The sequence below is a fragment of the Boleophthalmus pectinirostris genome, unplaced genomic scaffold, assembly GCF_026225935.1.
Source record: "Boleophthalmus pectinirostris isolate CB_2022bp ecotype Guang Dong unplaced genomic scaffold, ASM2622593v1 HiC_scaffold_3, whole genome shotgun sequence".
NCBI classification, from domain to species: domain Eukaryota; kingdom Metazoa; phylum Chordata; class Actinopteri; order Gobiiformes; family Gobiidae; genus Boleophthalmus; species Boleophthalmus pectinirostris.
The window spans coordinates 14,704,837-14,728,415 of NW_026571299.1; the positions used below are offsets into that span (position 1 = coordinate 14,704,837).

At 37.7% G+C, this 23,579-nt stretch overlaps 1 protein-coding gene across 1 annotated transcript in view; it reads left to right on the top strand.

Annotated features, from left to right (window-relative positions):
• Positions 1-23,029, top strand: part of LOC110155848 (proto-oncogene tyrosine-protein kinase Src-like) — a 53,593-nt gene extending 30,564 nt beyond the window's left edge. Inside the window, exons 3-12 of the mRNA XM_020920018.2 lie at positions 2,945-3,044; positions 7,295-7,393; positions 10,051-10,154; positions 15,545-15,694; positions 16,793-16,948; positions 18,026-18,205; positions 18,806-18,882; positions 19,636-19,789; positions 20,909-21,040; positions 22,115-23,029. Of these exons, the coding sequence (XP_020775677.1) occupies positions 2,945-3,044; positions 7,295-7,393; positions 10,051-10,154; positions 15,545-15,694; positions 16,793-16,948; positions 18,026-18,205; positions 18,806-18,882; positions 19,636-19,789; positions 20,909-21,040; positions 22,115-22,323 (1,361 nt within the window). The 3' untranslated portion in view covers positions 22,324-23,029. The remainder of the gene's footprint in view (positions 1-2,944; positions 3,045-7,294; positions 7,394-10,050; positions 10,155-15,544; positions 15,695-16,792; positions 16,949-18,025; positions 18,206-18,805; positions 18,883-19,635; positions 19,790-20,908; positions 21,041-22,114) is intronic.
• Positions 23,030-23,579: the final 550 nt, after the last annotated feature.

A 23,579-nucleotide genomic window follows, 5' to 3' on the forward strand; every position in this document is an offset into this window, starting at 1 on the left:
TAGTCGCAGTAGTGGTTGCAGTAGTGGGGTATGTAGCAGTAGCCTAGTTGTATAAAAATAGTAGCAGTAGTAGAAGCAGCAGTGGCAGCAGTAATGGCAACGTTTTACTCTTTGCTTGATGTGCTTTGTTGATAATGACAACCAATGCTTTTTACAGCACTATTTTCTTTAAAACTAGACATAATATTGGAAGAAGAGTGGTTAATTAATTTCATGTTTTTGTGACCCACTTCTGGATAAATATTTCGTAGCCTGTAGCCACTGAACATATTGTAAACACCTGCATTTGTCACTGTTGGCTTCATTTCAATCTTTCACACGGTCACATTTGTTTACATTGAGTCTAGCCCACCTGTTTTAATTATCCTCAACTTTCGGCTTTTCTCAGAAGATTTCCCACATCCCATTTGACACAATTTACTCTGGGGCTCTTTAAATATTCACGACGAGGGGGGATCTTAATTAAAAGCTGTTTATCCACTGTCAGTGCAAGTTAAGGTGTGTCCAGGACTCTCTTCTCATTAGGCCGTAATATGTCTGGACAGGGCAGATGGCTGGACTCACTCTGCTCTGAATATATGGGACTACAGCTGTTGGGGGAACCACGATCAATATTTACTGTGAGTTAAATCAGGTTTGCAAGCTTCATTATAGAAAGGTGAGACCAAGGAAAGTTATGTGCTTCTGATATCGCCATGTCCTTCGCGGATGGGCAGGTGCTAGTGATTTGAATGCTGAAGGTCCTGTATTACACAAAATTGTCTCTTGTGAGCCTTGAGTCATGCAAAAATGCAGTTACCTCCTCAAAAACATACCCAAAGTTGTGTTTTGTTTCATTCATACATGTTTGAATAACCCTTTATTATTAGTCTAGTTTACATCTCCAAAGCTCCATGTTTTTTTTTTTCCACCTTGTGATGTCATGAAGCAAAGGTTTTCAAGTTAACAGCTCCTTTTACCTTTAAGTTCAGTAGAGATTGGCAATTCTGTGGCTGCAAATAATTCTAGCGAAGGTGTATGGAGTTTAAAAACACAGTGGAGCACTACTTCTATTACCACATGGCATCACAAGGTGGAACTAGTATTTTCTGTTTGAGAAAAGACCTCTTAAATATACAGTTTTGTGTGTTTTTAAAGATGTGTGAATGAAACAAAACAAAACTCCATGTAAGTTTGTAATGAGGAAACAACATTATAACATAAAAAAAATAAAATAAAAAAATAGAGTGGGTTAATGTGAACGTGTTGAGACCAAAGTGAGGAGCCTCACAGCAGCAGTTAAAGAGAGAGGGGTGACAGCTTCTCAATACAAAGTGAATTAGAGAGTGTCGATGGAGCTGGAAGGGCGCCCATACTCACTTCCTGTTTGTGTGGCCATACTTATTCATTTTTTATTTATTTATGTATTTATTTTAGGCAAGTACAGATTTACATTCTTATACAATGTAACACATAACATAAGTGAAATCATAATAGAAATAAAAATAACTCTCTATATACTGTGACCAGACCATATGTTTATGTAACAACTTGAATTCATGGATATTTTGGCATTGGTTGAGATGTGTATCCAGATTCTTCCAGAGTTTTACACCACGTATAGATACACAGAAACTTTTATGATTAGTTTGAATTTTGGGCAGTTTTAAATTTCCTTACCGACTTGTCAAAGCCTGAACTCGTCAGATCTCAGAAGATAAGCACACAGGGCCCAGTTAGAACTTGGACCGGAGATCACTGAAAATTCCAAGTGCCACTGTGGGGCTCCTAGCAGTATTGTTATGTCCTTAGGTAAGACACTTCACCCACATTGCCTAGTAAGAATGTGGTGTAAGTGAGAGTATGTGTTGGTGGTTGGAAGGGGCGATGCCACAGATTGGCAGCCTCACTTCAGTCAGTCTGCCCCAGGGAAGCTGTGGCTACAATGGAAGCTTACTACCAACAAGTGTGGAGTGAATGAATAATGCACTGTGAATGTCTTGAAAGGCACCATATAAATCCAATGATTAATTAATTAATTAATTATATGGAATCCAGCGGTGTGTGAGCTATGGCCATTTATATACACCAGGGGTCTCCAACCTTTTTTTCTCCAGTGAGCTACTTTTACAAAACATAAATACCAGAGAACTACCAATTTCAGCAGTCGCAAAGAAACAAAGTAAATATAAGAGCCACAGCAATCTTTAGATGCAGGGACAGACTGGCAGTGTTTATATTCTAGAAGAGTCCAGAACCCTAACCCTAACCCCGGTCTTCAATTTTTTTTATCCATGGGCCAATTTGTGAGAGAAAAGTCCAGGACCGTTTTTTTTTGTCCCAGTCTGCCCCTGCTTAGATGGGAAACAGTTAGATGGTTATAAAACATAAACCATTATCCCTTTATTTGTTGCACCATTTACATTTACAATGGTAATTAATCAAATTTTACTATTATGCACAATACATAGAATTCAGAAATCTCTTGGTGAGTTACTTGTAAGGGGGAGGAGAACTACTAGTAGCTCCTGAACTATAGGTTAGAGACCCCTGATATACACAGTGTACATTCAATTCATGGACCTGCCTCCCATAATGTAAATATTTTATCAACAACATGGTTTTAAGTTAAAATATGGGCTAAAATAGGTTATGGTGAGGGTTTAGGTTAAGGTTAGACAATTAGTGGCTATGGTTAGGACTAAGTATGTCAATGTAATGTGGGCAAAAACTATGAAAAGCAAAAGTCTTGCTAATGTTTAGAGTTACTGTTTTTAGCCTTTTTTGTTTGTGCTCTCAGTGGAATTATTTTATGGAAAACAAACAACAAAGGGGAAATCAGCTAATGTTTCTGTGCATACATTAACCTACATTACATTAAACATACATTAAATTAAGAGCTTCACCTTCAGAACGATGCTCAGAACCTCTAAGCTAACGTTTCTTCCCATGTGCTTTGTTGCAGGGGGAGTCACTACATTCGTGGCCCTGTACGACTACGAATCACGCACTGCCTCCGATCTGACGTTCAGGAAAGGCGACCGTCTGCAAATTGTCAACAACACGTAAGCTAGATCTGTTTCGTAACCTTCGCTAACAGGCTAATTTGGCGTCGTCAACAACAACACACGTGAGTAAGTGAATGAGAAGGCCCCAGACACGAAAACCCTCCATCTGCCGTATTACGCAGTGTCTTCTCATGATCCAACTGCTTTATTTAGTGAGATTTGTCATAGTCTTCTTAACACCAATTACGCCCAAACACCTAAATTACCTCCTCTGCGCTGTGATATGAAAACAACTTAAGATGCCAGAGAACTACGGAAACAAAGGGGGGTATAATTTTTGGCTTAATTTGAAAAAGAGTTGTTGAAAAAGTATGCGGAGGTGGTAGATTCGGAACAACAATGATTTCCTATGTGTTTTTCTATGATCTTTTTCCATATCTTCTGCCATGATGTCTGCTGCTAGTGTTGAGTGTGGGGCTGTGCATTGGGGCTGGTAAGGTTTTGAGGTTTGTTTATGGTGTAAGCATTAGATTATATTACAAATTACTAGGGGTGTAACAATATCCAAGTCTCACGATACAATATAGTCACAATATGAACCTCACGGTACGATATTTATTGCGATATCGTGGGAAAGCTCACAATATTATATTATTTCCTCTTAAAATGCCTTGACAATACTTACTCCAAAGAAATAAAACTTAAATTGCTTAGAACTGTTATTTCTTCTTGTAGTCTACACTGAAATGGAGCAAAGGATCATGGTCTATGTAGTTCCCTCTGTCTTTTTTAAGCTTTAAGATCCCCGATATTATTGTGAGAACTTTGACAATACAATATCATGATATTTCGGTTGTTGTTACATCCCTACAAATTACTAATACGCCTTGATTGATTTGTGGAAATATAAAATATAAAACGGGTATAGTACAGGTGGCTGCAGATTTCTAGATTTAGACTTAAACTTAGACAAGCTTTATTGATCCACAAGTGAAATGATCTGGACACTGTAGCTCACTCATCACAATATATTATAATGACAAAGAGTAAAACATTTAAGTGGTCATAAAAAATTCAAAATAAGTAGCAAAAAGATAGCAAGAGACAGGTGTCAAATAAGGCATAATTATATAATTCAAAATTGATGTAAAGTTGTTGAAAAAAAAAAAAGGGCTACCAGTACTAATTACTTTTCTGCATTGGTCAAAATAGAACACAAAATTCTAAATAAATCACATTATGTATTCTATTTGATTTTCTAAATTATTTGATCATAGTTTTAGTACTTAAAATATCTAGCATATAGCCTGTGTCATGTAGTTTTATTATATTTTTTGTATTGTGTTTTCTTTCATTCACATATGTTTGAACAATCCTGCATTATTAGTCTGTGTGCATCTCCAAATCTCAAAATGCTCTGTTGCAATTTGTGATGTCATGAAGCGGTAGTGAGGCTGGCGCCACCTAGTGCCTCCGCTGAATTTCATTTCTCTCCAGTGACTAGGTCAAGATTTGGAATACACTAGACGGTTGGCCAAAACCTCAGAAGTGCGAGTTCGGGCATCAGCCAATCAGCGAAGAGCCATATACTCTGTGTTGGCAACGATTCCTGAGATTGAGGATTTAAAGCTGGAACAAAGAGAATGTTTGGTGAATTTTATCAAGGGGAAAGACGTTATTGCTCTTCTTTCTTACTGGATTTGGGAGAAGCTTAATATACCAGTTGGCTCCGTTAGTGGCGCATTACATACATCACGGCCAAATAGCAGCGATTGGTTAAATAAAAAAAGTACCTGCCTACCGTCGAGTGAACGAATTCTAATGCTGCGAGGTCAGACAGTTTCTACGAAGTGAAACCGGCTGAATCAGGCTAATGAAGCGGTAGTAGAGATTGTAAATTCCAAGTCTGAAATCATCCAGATGATTCTAGTGAAGGTGTATATATTTTAAAAACATAGTGGAGCAATTCCTGTATTGCCAAATGACATGACAAGATGGAACAAGACGGAGTGTTTTCTGTTTGAGAGAAGAACTCAGTCTAAATATGCAGGATTTGTGTGTTAAACATGTGTGAAAGAAACAAAACACAGCTTCAGATCAGATTAAATATATAAGCTCTTTAAATAGCTTCTGTATCCTGATTTACTTCAGTGCTGAATCTCTGCCCTTTGCTTTAGCATAGTATTATTTATATACCTAGAGTTGCATTGAATCCTCTTTTCAAACAAACCCATTAGAGTGTATACTGTGCCCATGGTCCCCTCTGCCTGGCCCCACATTACAGCGCTCCTGTCTCAGTGCTATGCCAGCTTTGGTTTTGTTGTTGCTTGCTACCGCTGCAGTGTTTTGATGTGTGGCTCTGTCTTGTCTCTCTTTCTCTTTCCTCTCTTCTTCCTCCTCCTCCTCCTCTTCCTCCTCCTCCTCCTGCGCCATGGTTTGGTATCTCTCAGGAAAAAGTACAGCTTCAGGTCAGTAACACTCCCCACAGTAAACAAACGCACAACCTTTTGTTTACAGGGTGTTTTTTCTTATTTTGAAATATAGCGGTGAATATATATTCAGTGTATGGTGAAACAAAAGGTTGTGTTTGCAGAATTCCCCAATTCCTCTGAGTTTGTCTAGTCCTTGTGTGCACTTTAGATGTGACATAAGTTTTCTGTCTGCATGTCTCTGGGATTTGGGGCTTAAAACTTGTAAAACTACTGGTGCTTATAGGGCGTATAGAAAATAAGTGGCATGCTATTTTCAATAACTGCAGCCTAAACATGAAAATTGTGTATGGAGATAAAAATGAATCGGTGCTGTTGAGATTGAATCCACAACCCACCATTTTTGAATTTCAGTTTGAGTAAAGATTTTAATTAACATTTTAATTCCGTCAAGTAATAGTCAAAATTATTATTATTTAATTTAATGTATTTTTTATTTAATTATTATATATTTTTTAAATTGTTTTTATTTAGCTTTTTTATTTTATTTTTATTTTATTTATTATATAATGGTAATGTGATGGAACAAAATCTGCTAAGTTTCTAGAGAATAAACCAATCATTTCAGAAAAGTATATACACTTTTTAGATAAGGTGGAAGAAACGCAAACTAACATTTAATATCAAGGCTAGTTTATTATTGTTAAAGAACCAGGAAGTGCACTGTTGCCATGCTATTAGAACAGACAAATATGTTCACAAACTGTAACATTTGACACGACTAATGGTTTATACATTGATTTTGACTTCACATTTTAACTTCTGGTCAATTTTAGAATCAACATTCGGAAAATTGAGTAAACTTCAATTATTTATTCATGATTGTTTGTAGCTATATTTGAGTCATGAACTAAACTTGTGTTATAGATCTTATGAGTCACGATGTAAACTGGGAAAACAAATCGAACAACTGTTAATAAATGATGAACGCTCAGAAGGCGGACCAGTGCTTCTGTGTTGATCTGATCTCTATATTTGAAGTAAAGCATTTCAAATAAGCAGACATGCTCTTTCTAACCATATTCTAGTAAAAATTACCAGTAGTAAAATACAGGATTTAAAGGTGTATTGTGTAACTTTTCTGGTGGAAGGTCCGTCAAATGCTTTTCTTCATTGAGATGTTATTGCTTTGTATTTTTGAGCTATAAAATCATCTGTTTTGAATTGAATAAATGTAAGGTAGAGCTGTTTAATGTCATACTGTGGAACATTTCAGGCAGCGCAATGACAAATAATACCATAGAAACAGGTGACAGACCCCCAACCAAAAAGTTACACAGTGCACCTTTAAGTATAAATTTTAGGTATGTGTACTTTACTTGGGTATGGTACATTTTAAAATGTTTTACTTATACTTTACTGCATTTGAAAACAGGTATCTGTACTATGTTCTATTACACTACATTTTTGAACAAGACTGAAAAGTGAAAGTATTTTTTATTATTGTTTGAGACCTTGAGAAAAGGCTGAGAGGTTTATTTTTAACTCGTTCATAGTCTGAGGAAACAAAAAAAAAAACCATACAAACAAAAACTCAGCACAAATCTTTATTGAAATCACAACTTTTGAAGCTTTATTCGTTCTCAAAATCTGTGCAAAATACTTTTACTTTTTACTCTTTAAGTGCATATTTCAGCCTTTACTTATACTTTTACTGAAGTAGATTTTTTCATATGATAGTTTCACTTTAACTTGAGAATTTTTTGCTTCGGTATCTGTACTTTTAGACCTTAAGTAACAAAACTGAGTCCTCCTTCCACCTCTGGATATTGCACAGTATTATATGACTGTATTTATATATTTGTGTTTTCCTCACAGAGAAGGAGACTGGTGGCTGGCCCGCTCCCTCACCTCCGGTCAGAGCGGATACATCCCCAGCAACTACGTGGCCCCGTCGGACTCCATACAAGCTGAAGAGTACAGCATTTCATTTTCTATTAAATCATTACACAAGCACTGATTAGATGTAATGCGGTTTAGTTCAGTGATTTTCAAAGTGTATTTTTGCTGTCACTTGTGAATCTGAACTGTCACGGTTTTGACTGGTTTACAGCCTAGAGCAGTCCTAGTTTAGTTCTGGTTTAGTGTTGGTTCAGACTTTGGTTAGGTCATTTGGCTTGGTTTAGTTATGGTTTAGACCTCGTTTAACACTGGTTTTGTCACAGTTTTGTCCATGTCTAGAGCTGGTTTAGTCCAGGTTTACACTTGGTTTACATCTGGTTTACTAGTACTCCTGGTTGAGATCTGGTTTAGTCCTGGTTTAAATCTGGAGCTATGGGTTTTGTCCCAGATTAAACTTGGCTTTGATTTAGTTTTATCCTGGTTAAATCGTGGTTTAGACCTGCTTTAGTTCTGAAGCCCTAGTTTAGTATGGGTTTAATGCTGGTTTTGTCTCAGATTAGACTTGGTTTAGACCTGGTTTAGATCTGGAGCCCTAGTTTAGTATGGGTTTAATACCACTTTTGTCCCAGATTAGTCTTGGGTTTGACCTAGTTTTATCGTGGTTTCCTCCTGATTTCATCCTGGTTTCGTCCTGGTTTTGACATGGTTTTGTCCTGGTTTCATCCTGGTTTAGTCCTGGTTTAGATCTGGAGCCCTAGTTTAGTATGGGTTTGAATACTGGTTTTGTGCCAGATTAAACTTGGTTTTGACCTAATTTTATCCTGGTTTATTCCTGATTTAGACCTGGTTTAGACCTGGTTTAGACCTGGTTTAGTCCTGGTTTAGACCTGGTTTAGACCTGGTTTAGACCTGGTTTAGTCCTGGTTTAGACCTGGTTTAGACCTGGTTTAGACCTGGTTTAGATCTGGAGCCCTAGTTTAATATACATTCAATACTGGTTTGGTCCCAGATTAGATTTGGTTTTGACCTAGTTTTATCCTGGGTTTATCCTGGTTTAGTGCTTGGTTTAGTGCTTGTTTAGTGCTCACTTTGTCCTAGTTTAGCCTTTATTTTTTGACCAGATAAATAATGTGGATAAATAATTATAACTTTACAAGTTAAATTTGCACATGAACACTGCACCAAGCTTGTGCTCAAGTGGGAGAAATGGGAATTCTGGAAGCAGCAGGAACGCTCCATGTTTGACCTCAGGGGCGTTTGATTGGCGGGAGTCAAAAAGAGTTCACTACAAATTAGATTTGGTATCAAGAGAACATTAAGTTTGGGAGAAGAACTGCAAGCAACTTCTGAAATAGTTTCTGTTCAAAATATTGAGTCACGATCAGATACAGAGTGATCTCGGCATCTCAACAAAAGTACACGAGCACATGTCAGGTGAACAAGCTCTGTCCTTGGAGAAATCTTGGCTTGGCTATCCATGAGTTTCAGTATGATGAAAACTTAAGACTGTTTCCATAGCAACAAAAAATATTATATCTTTAGAATGTAGAAAAGAAAACCGGAAGCTGAAACCCACGAACAGACCTACCCAGTATAGTCTTAAGTATAACCTGGTTTAGCATTGATTGATTGATTAATTTATTTCGGCCACAGGTATATTCTGACATTATTTCACAGAAAGTCATATTTAACATACACAGACCCTAAAAGATGAAGGCTTAACCTTGTGCTTATTACCTTTTTACCCTTTATTCCTTTGTCAGAGCTTCAATTTGACACCAGTTCATCTTCATAAATACAGCAAGAGGAAAGAAACAAATCAGTAACAGTACAACAAAGTACTACAGTGCAAACTAAGTATCATATTTTTGCCCAGAGTTAAACATTTAAACTTCTTTTTAAAATGGAAGCAAGTGGTATATAATTTTAGGTCTTCTGTGCAGTTTTTCCAGTGATCCACCACTTTAACAGATATACAAAATTTCATAATGTTTGTTCTGATTTTCTTTTTGATAAACATGACCGTACCTCTGAGTTTATACTGGCTATTTCAGATTTTGAACATAGTCTGTAAATTCGGTTACCCTTATAGCCATAGATCTTGGTATAGTCCTGGTTTAGAACTGGTTTACCTGGCCATGGTTTGTCCTTGTAGTACTGCTCTGGACCTACCCAAACCATAAGACCATCTATTAAAAACATCTTAAAGTGGGACTAAACATCAAAACTCTGCCCACAACCACATTTCAAATAGAGCTGCTAAAAAAGGACTGGAAATAGTAGCAAGTTTAGCAACCAAAAACGCAGATTTAGAAGTGTCTGAATGACCTGCAGGAGAAATTGTAGTGCGCTCAAATTTTCTCACAGTGCCCCTTGGAAAGTAGTGTCCAGCGCTGATCACTAAACTGGATTGCAAGAGAAAACAGGGAAAACACCAGTGGACAGAGAGAGGTCTTAAACTGGACACAACACTTGAATGAAGCAGATAGAAGTGCTGGTTTATCACACTGTTGATCCTGATTCTGAATAAAATAAAGGTGCTAGTGTTAGTATGAGGGTTTAGGGACTATAGGGTGGACTTTTGGATACATCATTAGTGTTTAGTTCCACTTTAAAATTGCACGTGTTATAAGCAGCGTGAGAGCTCTTGCGTTACACTTCTTCTAGTCTAAATACAGGCTTTGAGCTCAATAGTGGCCTGTCTGTGTCTGAGCGCCCCCTCTCTTTGGCAGGTGGTACTTTGGGAAGATCACTCGGCGGGACTCTGAACGGCTGCTCCTCAACCTACAGAACCGGAGAGGGACTTTTCTGGTCCGGGAGAGCGAGACCACTAAAGGTAACCATGGCAACTGTCTCAGAAATTACAACAGTACTGATACAGTGTGTGTTGATTTTATGTGGGGTTAAATGAGGATTACTATGTAGAAACAGTGGTGAGGCTGGTGAATGGATCTAATTTCCTAAAAGAATTAATTGCAAAAGTCAATTTAATTATATGTTTAGTAGTACTAAGAGGTTTCTTCAGTTCTGACAGGGTTCTGAATGTAACTACCTTTAGATCTGGTCTGCTTTAGAATGTAAACGAAGCCATACATTCTGTGTTGGCAACAATTCCCGAGATCGAGGATTTAAAGCTGGAACAAAGAGAATGTTTGGTGAATTTTATCAAGGGGAAAAGAAGTTATTGCCCTTCTTCCTACGGGATTTGGCGCATTACATACGTCATGACCAAATAGCAGCGATTGGTTAAATAAAAAAGTACCCGCCTACCCTTGAGCGAATGAATCCTAATGCTTTGAGGTCAGATTGATGATGAATCAGGCTTGGAGCTGACTACACTGAAACTGTTTTTGATTTTCCCAAGAGTAAATAAATGTACAGTATAGGGTTTAATTAGAATGGGCATCTTGAATGATATTCTATTAGACAATTGGGATTTGACCAGTCTAAACATTTTTTTTTGTAATCCAAGAAGGTAGACTAGTACTTGTGTTTTGATCTGGTTCTATTGTTAATCAAAGCTGCATTGTGTAACTTTTCTGGTGGCGAGTCCACCAAATGCTTTCTCCGTGGAGATGTTATTGCTTTGTTTGGAATGTTTCACAGTATGGTATTAAACCTTAATATCTTCATGGAGGTCAAATCCAAAGTTACAGGTCAGATCTGTGAAGAGGCAACCCCGCTCCCAGTCAGAATGCCTCTTTTCTAGGTATTTTTGCGCTATAAAACCACCTGTAATTGTATAAATGTAAGGTAGAGCTGTTTAATGTCTGTGGATACTGTGGAACATTCCAGGCAGACCAATGACATATCCATAGAAACAATAAAGTGACGGTCCAAACCAAAAAGTTACATAGTGCACCTTTAATCATAACTTATTTATTAATGTTACAATTACTGTTGCAGGATCAGATTGGTCAAAAATAGGTACACCTGGGACATTTCTTGATTTCTTGAGACACATCAGTGGTTTTGTATAAATCTGCTGGGACAGGGGACACAGGCTCAGGACTAGGACTGTCCCGGGGAGACAGGGACAACTGGACACCCTGATACAGTCTAATGAGAGGAACCCAGAACGAGGAGTTTAAATGAATAAATAAACATGTTTTGTGTGTTTAGGAGTGTAAATATTAAACAGTCAGATTCCCGGAGGTCCGAACTAAACTAACCCGAGTCTAACCCATGGAACTAAACTTACTAACCCTAAACGCCCAAAAACGATGGACTGTATAAATAACACTTGTATATACACAGCAGAAAGTGGAGTGTTAACATCTCACAGAATCATTTTGAACATTTTCTCAGGGTTTATATGAGACCAGTCTGTTCTAGAGTTAATTTAACATTGTTCATTACGTAACACTGGACCAAAGTTCCTGTAACGTTTTGAGAGTTATTTGAGTTAATTTAAGATGAAAATGTTTATACGTAATGCTCTTCGTGGCTATACCAGTTTGTCAAAGCCTGATCCTGTCAGATCTCAGAAGCTAAACAGGGCCGGGCCTGGGTAGTACTTGGATGGGAGACTGGTGGGAAAATCAGGTGCCAGAGTCAAGCACCAGTCGCAAAAACTGTCATTGTGTCCTTAGCCAAGACACTTCACCCACATTGCCTAGTATGAAAGCGGTGTGTGCGTGAGTGATGGTGGTGGTCGGAGGGGTCGATAGTATTTTACCACCGAGTGTGGAGTGAATGAATAATGCTCTGTAAAGCGTCTTTGAGTGTCCAGAAAAGCTCTATTTAAAACTGATGCATTATTATTCATTATTATTACTTCCTTCCTTTTCTGTATCCAGACTTTCGAATCGCACTGAATAATTTCTTTCCGTCTATCCAATTTCTTTCCACTCCCGTCTGAAGACATGTGAGGGCATTGTACTTCATATTAACAAGTACAAATTCAGTTAATGTGCGAATGGAGGAAGTGATGCAACTACCCATAATCCCTTGAGTGTACTCCAAGCAGCAGAAGTACTTCAAACCAAGTGTCTCTTAAGGGAAAGGATAAGAAAAAGGAAGAATCTGCTAATTAAGTGCTTTGCTGTTTTTGACACACGCCCTTGGCACTTTTTTATGTTTCGGGCTTGTCTTTTCGAACAAAAACACAATCTTAACTTTTTCAATGTCTCTGAGGAGAATAATGAACAGTGCAAAAAGAATAGTGTAAAAAAATTGTTGGAATTCAGAATGTTTAGGATATTTGACTAGTTTACATTTATTTACTTACAAGATGTTCTGTTTTTACATTTTTTTTTTTGTCTCTTTTGTCAAGCCAAATGATCTTCCAGTTGTTTTTTTTCTTTTTTGGTTTGAATTTAAGTAAAATTTAGTCTGTTAATTTAGCTTTTTTATTGGTCCTATATTATGCAAAACTGACCATGTGAGTTTTGAGCCATGTTATAATGTTGTTACCTCCTCAAAAACATGCCTGCAGTTGTGTTTTGTTTCAGTGACACAAGTTTGAGAAATCCTTCATTATTAGTCTGTTTACATCTCCAGTCCTCAAAGTGCTCCGTTCCACCTTGTGATGTCATGAAGAGGTAGTTTTCAAGTTAACATCTACCTTTTACCTTTAGTTCAGTAGAGACTGGCGATCCCAGGGCTGAAATTATTTAAATTATTCTAGTGAAGATGTATGGAGTTTAAAGTCACAGTGGAGCACTTCCTGTGTTACCACATGACATCACAAGGTGGAACTGAGTGTTTTCAGTTTGAGAGAAGAACTCAGCGTAAAGATGCAGGGGTTGTGTGTTTAAAAATGTATGAATAAAACAAAACACAACTCCAGGTCTGTTTGTGATGAGGAAACGATATAACAGAGTGTAATATGGGCCCTTTAAGGAGTAAAAAGTATAAATTTTCATGGAAAATTTTGTCAATAAATTTGGGTTTAAAGAGTAAACCTTAACAAAAAACTACTTCAATCAGATGTTATATTCTTAATTTTTGTGTTGTGTATAGATATTTTTAATGGTTTCAGATAATTTTCTTTAGTTTTTTGTGTTTTCCCAATTTCCTAAATCGGGTATAATTCAATTTTTGCCAGTACATCAAACAAAATTTATAACATTAGACTCTGCTTTTCATCAAAATTGTATTGAGTCGTAACTTTTTTCCAACTCTGTGGAAGATGGGGGTGAGTAACTAGGTCGAGTTGGTAGGGTGCTGTCTCCCCGTGGCTCGGTGGAAAGAAGAGTGGGAGAAGTGGGCGGGGCTTTGGCAGCAGGTTCGTGGGGCCCTAGGGTGCCATCTGTAATAGATATGAGAGATGAGCCGAGCAGGGAGACTGTATGAACTGTGTGGATCTGAGGGGAGCGCCCGTTTGACCTATTTCAACTCAGACTGTGTTGTTTCTTCGTTTTGGATAATACAGTACTTTGTGATTTTTCTAGTGCGTACATGACTTGGAAACTTAAAGGTGCATTGTGTAACTTTTCTGGTGGAGTGTCCATCAAATGCTTTTCTATGTGGAGATGTTATTGCCTTGTCTGGAATGTTCCACAGTATGGCATTAAACCTTTCTTCATAGAGATCAAAAAAGACCAAATTACAGGTCAGATCTGTGAAGAGGCGATGTAATAAATGTTAGGTAGAGCTGTTTAATGTCATACTGTGGAACATGTCAGACAGAGCAATGACATATCCATAGAAACAAGCAGGGGACAGTGACCCAACCAAAAAGTTACAACATGCAACTTTAACCACACAAGAAAACTAGTGAGACTTTATAAACTTTGATGCTGAAGTAGTTTTTTACATTACTATATTTGCCTTTTTAACATTAATTCAGTTCCAGGGCTGAAATCATCCAAATGATTCTAGTGGAAGTGTACGGAGTTTAAAAAACATTGGAGCACTTCCTGTATTACCACATGACATCATGAGTCCACAGCCTAAATATGCTGGATTTGTGTGTAAAATGTGTGAAAGAATGAAACAAAACAGGCAAGTTTGTGATGAGGAAACAACATTATAACATAGAACAGAAAATAGGTGTAATATAATGGGCCTTTTACCAACTTAACCTTTGCTTTTCAGGCCTATTTTTTTTGTTTATATTTACCCTGATAAGAAGAGAAGAAAGAAACATCATAACAAATTACTACACACAAAATATTTATTCATTATATCCTACTAGCTATAGGTGACTGGTCAGAATAAACCTATTACAACCAAAATAGATATCTACGTACATTTGAATTTCATTAGCCTTGACATCAAGCCCTGCTAACCATGCTATGATGAACATTTGGAGACATTTTCATCTTTACAAATCTATGTAATATCACTAAATAATAAATGAAGCACAAAACACAAAAGAAAATTATCTGAAACCAGTAAAAAATATCAGTGTATAATGCTAAACTATGAAAAACATCAAATTTGCTTGAAGTTAAAATAATAAAGTTTTTTTTTGTTTAGGTTTACTCATCAGACTCAAATCTATTAACAGAAGTTTTCATGAATTAAAAAATCTTACCAAACTGGTAGATTATCTTGGTTTGATTCATTAGCCGGTTTCACCTTGGAAACCGTCTGACCTCGCAGCATTAGAATTCGTTCACTCGACGGTAGGCGGGTACTTTTTTTATTTAACCAATCGCTGCTATTTGGTTGTGACATATAATGTGCTGCTAACGGGGCTAACTGGTATATTAAGCTTTTCCAAAATCCTGTAGGAAGAAGGGCAATACTGTCTTTCCCCTTGATTCACCAAACATTGTCTTTGTTCCGGCTTTAAATCCTCGATCTCGGGAATCATTGCCAACACAGAATGTATGGCTCCTTGCTGATTGGCTGGTACCCAGACTTGCACTTGCAAACGTCTAGTGTCTCCAGCGTTTCTAAGACTATCTTGCTTGACAAAAAAATAATATGTATATAAATAACTGCTAATCATGCAAACCATTTTCTTCATCACAAATCTATGTAGTATCATTGAATGACTATAAAACTGTTGTTAAAATAAAACCCAGATCTCCAGTTTGCTGTTACTTTCTCTGTCACCTGTTTAGCCTGTCACCACTCTCCCCTCTCGGAGCAGGTCCAGTCGCCATGGTGTCATTTACCGAGGTCACTGGGGCTTTTCCCTCCCTCTCCCAGCTGTCTGTGTCTGGACATCCCACCGAGCAGCTGTCTCCTCCGGGATGAGCCCTGGTTTATGGCCCCCTCTCTGACCCCCACTCTCTACCATGTGTTTCTCTCCTTTCTCTTTTTTTCCAGGGGCGTACTGTCTCTCTGTGCTGGACTATGACAACACCAAAGGCCTGAACGTCAAACACTATAAGATCAGGAAGCTGGACAGTGGGGGTTTTTACATCACCTCTCGTACGCAGTTCACCAGCCTGCAACAGCTCGTCTTCCACTACAGAAGTCAGTACCACATTTGAAGCATTTTATTTTTTAATTATTTTTTTAGGTTTAGTGTATAGAAAGTGCTGGACACAATGAACTAGGGCTGCACAATACACATCTGAAGCACAATACTGATTTATAAGACATTATACTTTGACAGAGCTTTAATTATTTGTTCTTATAGAGTCGTCCTTAACAAAGAAATTACTGAAAATTTTAAAATGGTTTCCTTTTAGTTATTACATATTTAGTGTTTGTGTATGTGCGAGGATAAGAATGTGTGTACTCTATGCAACACAGTTTGAAACAGTCTGTAATGTAAGGTCTATCAAGATTTCTGTTTATTTTGTATTTTAAAAAATCTGTATTCAGCGTAATTATTGAGAATCTCCTCCTCTAATTTTGTGCAGCGCTAGTTTGAACACACATCCTTCTGTTCAGATCTTAAAGTATAATTATTTCTCAAACTTCCAAACTAAAAAGTTCATTCAAAAAAGCATGGCAGAACTGAAATGGATAAAAAAATTCACTCTTAATCATTTTAGTTCTTTGCTCAAATTGATTACATATGTGACAACAGTTGGTTAAAGTAGATTGTGATGTCACATTGCAACACATCATGGGAAATGAAAATGACTTAATTAAGAACATTTTATTTTATTTGAGTAGATTTAACTTGGCAAGTATAATTATCCACCAGTGGAATAAGTGTATTTTTCTTAATTCAAGCAACGTTAGATTTTGTTTCTTATTTTAAGTGGAGCAAGATGTATTTTCATATGTTAAGTACAAAAACTCTTGTTCCACTGGCAGATAATTTTACTTGTGAAGTGAAATTTACTCAAATCATGAAAGAACTTTTTTAATTCAAGTCATCTTAACTTGGCAAGATTTAGTTTTTTAGACAGACGCTAAAGCAAAGCCAGTATGTCCCCCTCCATCAAACATCCTCCTCATTTAGAATTCTAACATTTTGTAACATTATCTTCTGGTGTTTACATGTAGAATGAGTTTCAGGTGCTGGTTTGTTTGTCAAAGGTTGTGACGTTATTGTAAATTGGCTATTGTTTTACTATGACTAAGCTCATTCTCCTCTCCTTCTCCTTCCTCTTCCAGAGCACTCGGATGGCCTGTGCCATGCCCTCACAGACGTGTGCCCCGTGTCCAAACCTCAGACCCAGGGCCTGGCCAGAGACGCCTGGGAGATTCCCCGAGAGTCCCTCCGGCTGGACCTCAAGCTGGGGCAGGGCTGCTTCGGAGAGGTTTGGATGGGTAAGGGCCAGTGCTGTTGCTGCTTTGTTTTTCACACATTTCTTTACATTTCTGTACATGTTTTCAGTATATTATTTATAGAGACTAAAAACAAGAAACCAACATGTTTACAGGGTGGGGACAAAACCACATAAACCTAGATCAAATATAACAAACACAGTACATCTGGGGTCATCAAACTAAGGCCTGCGGGCTGACTCCGGCCCTCCACGTCTCTTTGATTGGCCCCCCCAACCCCTCTGCCCCCCACCACTTGAAGTGGCCCTATGAGACAATCCTCAAAAGTTGTCATGGCCTGTTTATTTATTTTTTATTACTTTTTGGCAAATAATAACATGTCTACATCTTGTGTTTTGTTGATTTTTTTCAATAAAAAATGATATTTATATGAAGTGTTTATATTTATATTTAACTAATTATGACGTATTTACATCTGCCGTCAAAATTTCGTCACCTGACAAACTCGAGATCAAACGGTGAGAGTCAACGCACGTACAAAGTATTGTAGTGCAGTTAAGGGCAGCAAAATTGAGAGTGTTAAAGTACAAAAAGTTGACAGAGAGTGCAGCGTTTTCAAAGAACAGTGGATGACCGATTATGTTTTTGTTCAGTATAAGGAGCGTGCAATTTGTCTGATATGCAAAGAAAGTGTGGCGGTTTTCAAAGAATATAATCTGCGTCATCAGAGTCATACAATTTTTTGTTATACGGCCGACCTGACCCCGGCCCCCATCACAGTCAGGAGCGATAATGTGGGCCCCAGAGAAAAACGTTTGGTGACCCCTGCAGTACATAGTGCAGCTATGAAGAAATTGAGAATAAAAAGTGTGTTAAAAGCTAGTCTGCTTAAGGTGAGTCTTTAACCTTGGAAAAGTAATATTTTTATGTGTGCACAAATTGAGCACAAATTCCATATATTTAGGATTTTTTTCTTTTGTATCTTCTAAGTATATACAGAAGATTGGATCATGTGCATACTGTAGTTGTGTCCTTGGGCAAGGCACCTAACCCAATTGGCTTGGTGGTCAATGAGAATATTGGTTGATAATACATAATAACCCATCCATGTCTGTCCAGGTACTTGGAACGGTACAACGCGGGTGGCCATTAAAACCCTGAAGCCTGGGACCATGTCTCCTGAGGCCTTCCTGCAGGAGGCCCAGGTCATGAAGAAGCTCCGTCATGAGAAGTTAGTGCAGCTGTACGCAGTGGTGTCAGAGGAGCCCATCTACATCGTCACTGAGTTCATGAGCCAAGGTCAGAGACAAAACATGTTCTAATGGACAAGGATGCAACTATCCAGCTTTTCATTTCTGATACCGGTTTTGATATTATGGCTTTAAGTATCTTCCAATATCTGGTATCAGTCTATACCAGTGTAGAGTCTGAAAACCGCATTAATTTCCTTTAAACAAAAAGACAAAACTGATCCAAATGTGTTATGTAGCTACTATTTATTCCACCAGTATCTGCAGAACAACTTTGTAAAATAAAAGTTCAAATATTATGAGACTTTCTAAACTGATATTTGGAAACTGATATCAGATCCAGCTTATTTTTCAGTATCGGTACGAGTATTGAATTGGTCACTTGTACTATACTAATCGATAAGATACTGAATATGGGAAATATTAACATACACATAAGATAAAAGCAATATTTTCTTAGATAGTGATTTGAATATTGAATGATTCGAGCATCATACATGACTAATTATTCATACCAATTATTACAATACCAGGCTCATAAAATGTTATGGCTTTTTTTCCTTTTGAATTACAATGCAGTTTTTATTTTATTTTACTGTATTTTTTGTTACACTGATTTGTTATTGTTGTTGCTGTTGTTGTTTTACAGGTAGTTTATTAGACTTCCTCAAGGGTGATGCAGGGAAGATGCTGCGTCTGCCTCAATTAGTCGACATGGCCGCTCAGGTAAGACTACAGACATTATCACGTCTAACATTATGAGCTTTGACAGTCATGACTTTGAGCTGTTGGACTAGCTCCAAATTGTGATGTCAATATGACCAGATCAGAGCCTTTCCAAAGCTGCATGTGGTCTACAGTCAGCCTTTTTAAAAGTGAACCCAGAAAGAAAGTGTTTTAACTCTACTGTAATGTTCAGCAGAAACGCTCATGGATTTTACTTACCCCGTATTTAACAAAATGTAGCTAACTAACCTCTATGTTAGCAGCTATTGTTTCTAAACCCTATCTAAACTGCTTCACTCCTCCAGCAGAGGCTTTTTATAAATCAAGCTTGAAATTATTTACTTATTTGCCATGCACTAAACTCCTCCTGTAACCACATTTCATATAGAGCTGTAGTGCTTTGTGATGTCACATAGTACTTGAAGTAATTGCATTGGCCACTGGAGGAAGCACATGCTCAGTCAAGGCTGCAAGTTCACCTAGTTTACACTAAAATTCCCCAAAAAGGACTAGGAGCAGTACACAATAACCCCATCTACACAGTTTATTACCAAACAAGTTGATTTAGTGTTTACTCTGATTTAATATATGCAATGAAAAATACCAAGACCAATGTGTACTTAGCCTTTCTACTGCATTATATTTAGAGTTTTAATTACGTCCGAACACACAGGGGGTCATATAATAGCCCCTGCATATTACGTAACAGCGTGTTTTAATAAAGTCCCTGTGTACCTCCCTGGTCGTGTCCAGATTGCCGCCGGAATGGCCTACGTGGAGCGGATGAACTACGTGCACCGGGACCTGCGCGCCGCCAACATCCTGGTGGGGGACAGCCTGGTGTGTAAGGTGGCTGACTTTGGACTGGCCAGGCTCATAGAGGACAATGAGTACACAGCCAGGCAGGGTGAGTCATCCGCCAGATACAGTATTTATACACGGGTTTAAAATGGTGCACAGTTAAAGACCAAAAATCCAATGTTTCATCGGTTTTAGAGCCCTTGTTTACAGCTAACATCATTATGGGTCATTATTAGGGATGATCCAAATATATGGTATCGTCAGAAGTCTCACAATAATATCGTGGGCCATCACAATGCATTGAATCTCGAGTCTCTTTGTTTAAATTCATTGTTATAGTGCAGCAACAGCTAAAAAACGGAGAACTACATAGACCATGATCCTTTGCTCTCAGTCCAATCCACGTGTTGGAATAGCTGTTATTAAGCACTTTAAAATATTAGTTTGGATTATCATGAGAGAGAGAGAGAGACAGATTTATTTTTTTCCTCTATAAAATATCGCAATAAATATCGTACCATATGATGCATATCGAAAGAATATTGTATTGAGAAATTTGGATATTGTTACATCCCTAGTTGCTATAAAGAGTATCAATTTTAGGTATCTGTACTTAACTTTTTAAAAATGGGTACTTTACTTTTACTTTACTACATTTGAGAGCAGGTAGCTGTACTTTCTACTCAACTAATGGACTGAAAAATAAAAGTATTTTTATAGTTAGTTAGATAGTTTGAGACCTGCTGAAAAGTCAGAGGGTTTATTTTTAACATGTTCATAGTTTGAGCAAACAAAAATATAAAAATAAAAACAGGTAGGGAATAAAACTTTAGAAGAAGCTTTCTTAGATCTCAAAATTTGTGTGAAATACTGTTTATGTTGTACTCTTTCAATACATTTTTAAACAGGAACTTTTAATACATTTACTTTAGTTGATATTTTTCATGTGATACTTTTACTAGAGTACAGTATTTCTTTGCTCTGGTATCTGTGTTTTTATTTAAGTAACAAAATTGAGTACTTCTTTCACTACTGTTTGGCTGTTTCATCATTATGAAAATACCTGATTTGCATGTGACTCGCTTGTTATTGTCTTGTTTGCAAAAACAAAGTCCAGATGACCACAGATGAAACCTTCTCTACACTGAATCACTCACTGTGTCATAAATATTTTTAACTTTGTATAATGTGAATAGTTTTTAACCAATCAATACTTTCTGTGTAGGAGCCAAGTTCCCGATCAAATGGACAGCTCCAGAAGCAGCTCTTTATGGACGCTTCACCATAAAGTCAGATGTGTGGTCTTTTGGAGTGCTCCTGACCGAACTGGCAACAAAAGGCAGAGTTCCATATCCAGGTAATGAACTGAGTAGATCTTAGCAATGCAACCTCATTTGTTTTTAGGCCAACTTGTCCTTTTCAGATATGGTATAGACTGTACAGTATATCTTATTTACAGTCAGTCCTTTTGAACGATCGATTCAAATTTGTTTTACTAATTTAAGCAGAAATGCTGTGAATCTGGAATATATATTCTTTCCAGAAAAACACCGTATAAATACATTTCTGATGCTTTAACTCTTTGTAAAACTGAATTAAACCAAGCCTGAGATTTGGTAAACAAAATGAACAAAATTTGATTTGGATTTTATTCACTTGGGGTAAAACCAAGTTTGGAAAGTTGAAAACTTGATAATTTAACTCGCTGCATCACTGTCTCCTCACTAAGGCCTCTTTTATACGTACACGGGTGTTCTTTAAAAACTAAGACATTTCCCTTCGTTTGTACCCATCTTTTACACGGAAACAGGCAAATCCACCTCTGAAAACGAACCTCTCTAAAAACTCCGGCTAGAGAGGAGATTCTGGAAAACTATGGTTTCGCATTTGCGTGTAAAGTGAGATAAACGTAGCTTTAGGCAGCTAACGTGCCAAAAGTGCAACCAATGTTTATCTTTTGCTCTGATGATGATCATGGAGCATTCAGAGCAGCAGTGGCATTTCTTCTGGTGCAAACACTTTTCATGTGTTTGCATTTGCACTTGCACACACAGCTGATGTATCATCCATGACCACAGACAAATGAGGCTCGGACGTCAGCAATTTTATCACTTCTTTAACATATCTGTGGAGAGGCAAACCCGCTGAGTAATGCTCGTTTTTCAAGGTATTTGTGAGTAATGCTTACAACTATAATGAAATAAATGCTACAGGTTTGAATCTAATACAAGTGCTGCCCAGAGGCTTGGTGTAGTTAAGACGGTGCTTGATGGAGTATTTATGCGGGTTGATGTAAACAAAAAGTTTTTCGTGACTGTGTGCACAATGTTATTTTGGAAAACGGAGGGAAGGGAAATATTTGTTTCTCAACATACCCGGCTATATGTAAACGTAACCTAATACTGTTATCTCCAAATCATCTCCTCCACAGGAATGGTGAACCGCGAGGTGCTGGACCAGGTGGAGCGAGGGTACCGGATGCCCTGCCCGTCTGAATGCCCCAGCTCCCTGCACGAGCTCATGCTGTCCTGCTGGAGGAAGGACCCAGAGGAGAGACCCACGTTTGAGTACCTACAGGGCTTCCTAGAGGACTACTTCACCTCCACCGAGCCTCAGTACCAACCGGGGGAGAACCTATAGACCACCACAACACAACCTGTCCCATCCTACCCCAATCCTACCCTACCCTATCCTAACCCATCCTACCACATCCTACTCCACCCTATCCCATCTTACTCCATCCTACCAAATCCTATCCCAGTCTACCCCATCTCCATCTCCATCCAACCCCACATACAAGAACGATGTGCACTAACTAACCTCAGAGGAACCTTGGAGAACTGAATCGAGTCACTGGTTTCCTCTCTGTGCCATACAAAACAAACTATTTAGCATTTATCGAAGCACCTCCATCTTGTCCAGAAATTTTGGGGATGCTGCAAATATTGTGGCTTTAAAAGAGGAAACTCGTGTTGGGGGGAAAAGATTACGTTTGCGATTATATTTTTCCGAAGCAAACCAAATCAGGATAAAGAAGAGAAGAAGAGACGAGTTAAATTCATGGTCGATTTCCATAAAAAATGAAAAGAGAACACTGCCACGATGGTACAAGCCTATCCGAATTCACATTTTTAAGCATTTCTCAATCATTTTTTCTCAAGTGCTGCTTTTTAACTAACTGCATCATGACAACAGTTCTTATTTTTGTGGTATTAACACAGGCATGACGACCAACCACCTTTAATCTAAGGCTGGGTACTTTTGAGGTCTCTCTTATCTGCTATTCCCAGCTTGTAACTCCATAAACAAAATGATGCTGGATCAGAAATTAAACATTTTGAGCAGGTATTCTTTGTACTGCTTTTTTATTTTCATTTTTTAACACTGAAAATAGCACTGCAGTGGTAATGGGGCGAGTAGTTAAGTTATTAATTTTAATGTTAGCTCTACTAAGAGGCTATCAAAGACCTGAAAGCATATTTTGTTTGTTTTTGTGCCAATTGCATTCTCCTTTTTTACAGTTGTTCATGTATATAATGTTTTCATATTTTCTGGTCAGTTTCAGGCAGAGGTCCAATGTCTCACAATGTGTTCTTTTATTTATTGCAGGATTTTAATTGGTGCCATTTGAAAATAAGTCTACTCATATGAATCATTTAGAAATGATTATGTATATTTTTTATGTTTATAATTTTGTTAGAATTCTAAGCTTCTTAGGCCTTATGAACAGTGCAAGCGTTACTAGAGATGCACATATCCAGCCATCTTTTTTTGTCCCGGTACTGATTTTGATACTACGATATCGATATATAAAGGGGAGACTGAAAATGGCATCTACTTCCTTTATACAAAAATAAAATGAGACAAAACAGCTCCAGATGTGTTATGTACTGTAG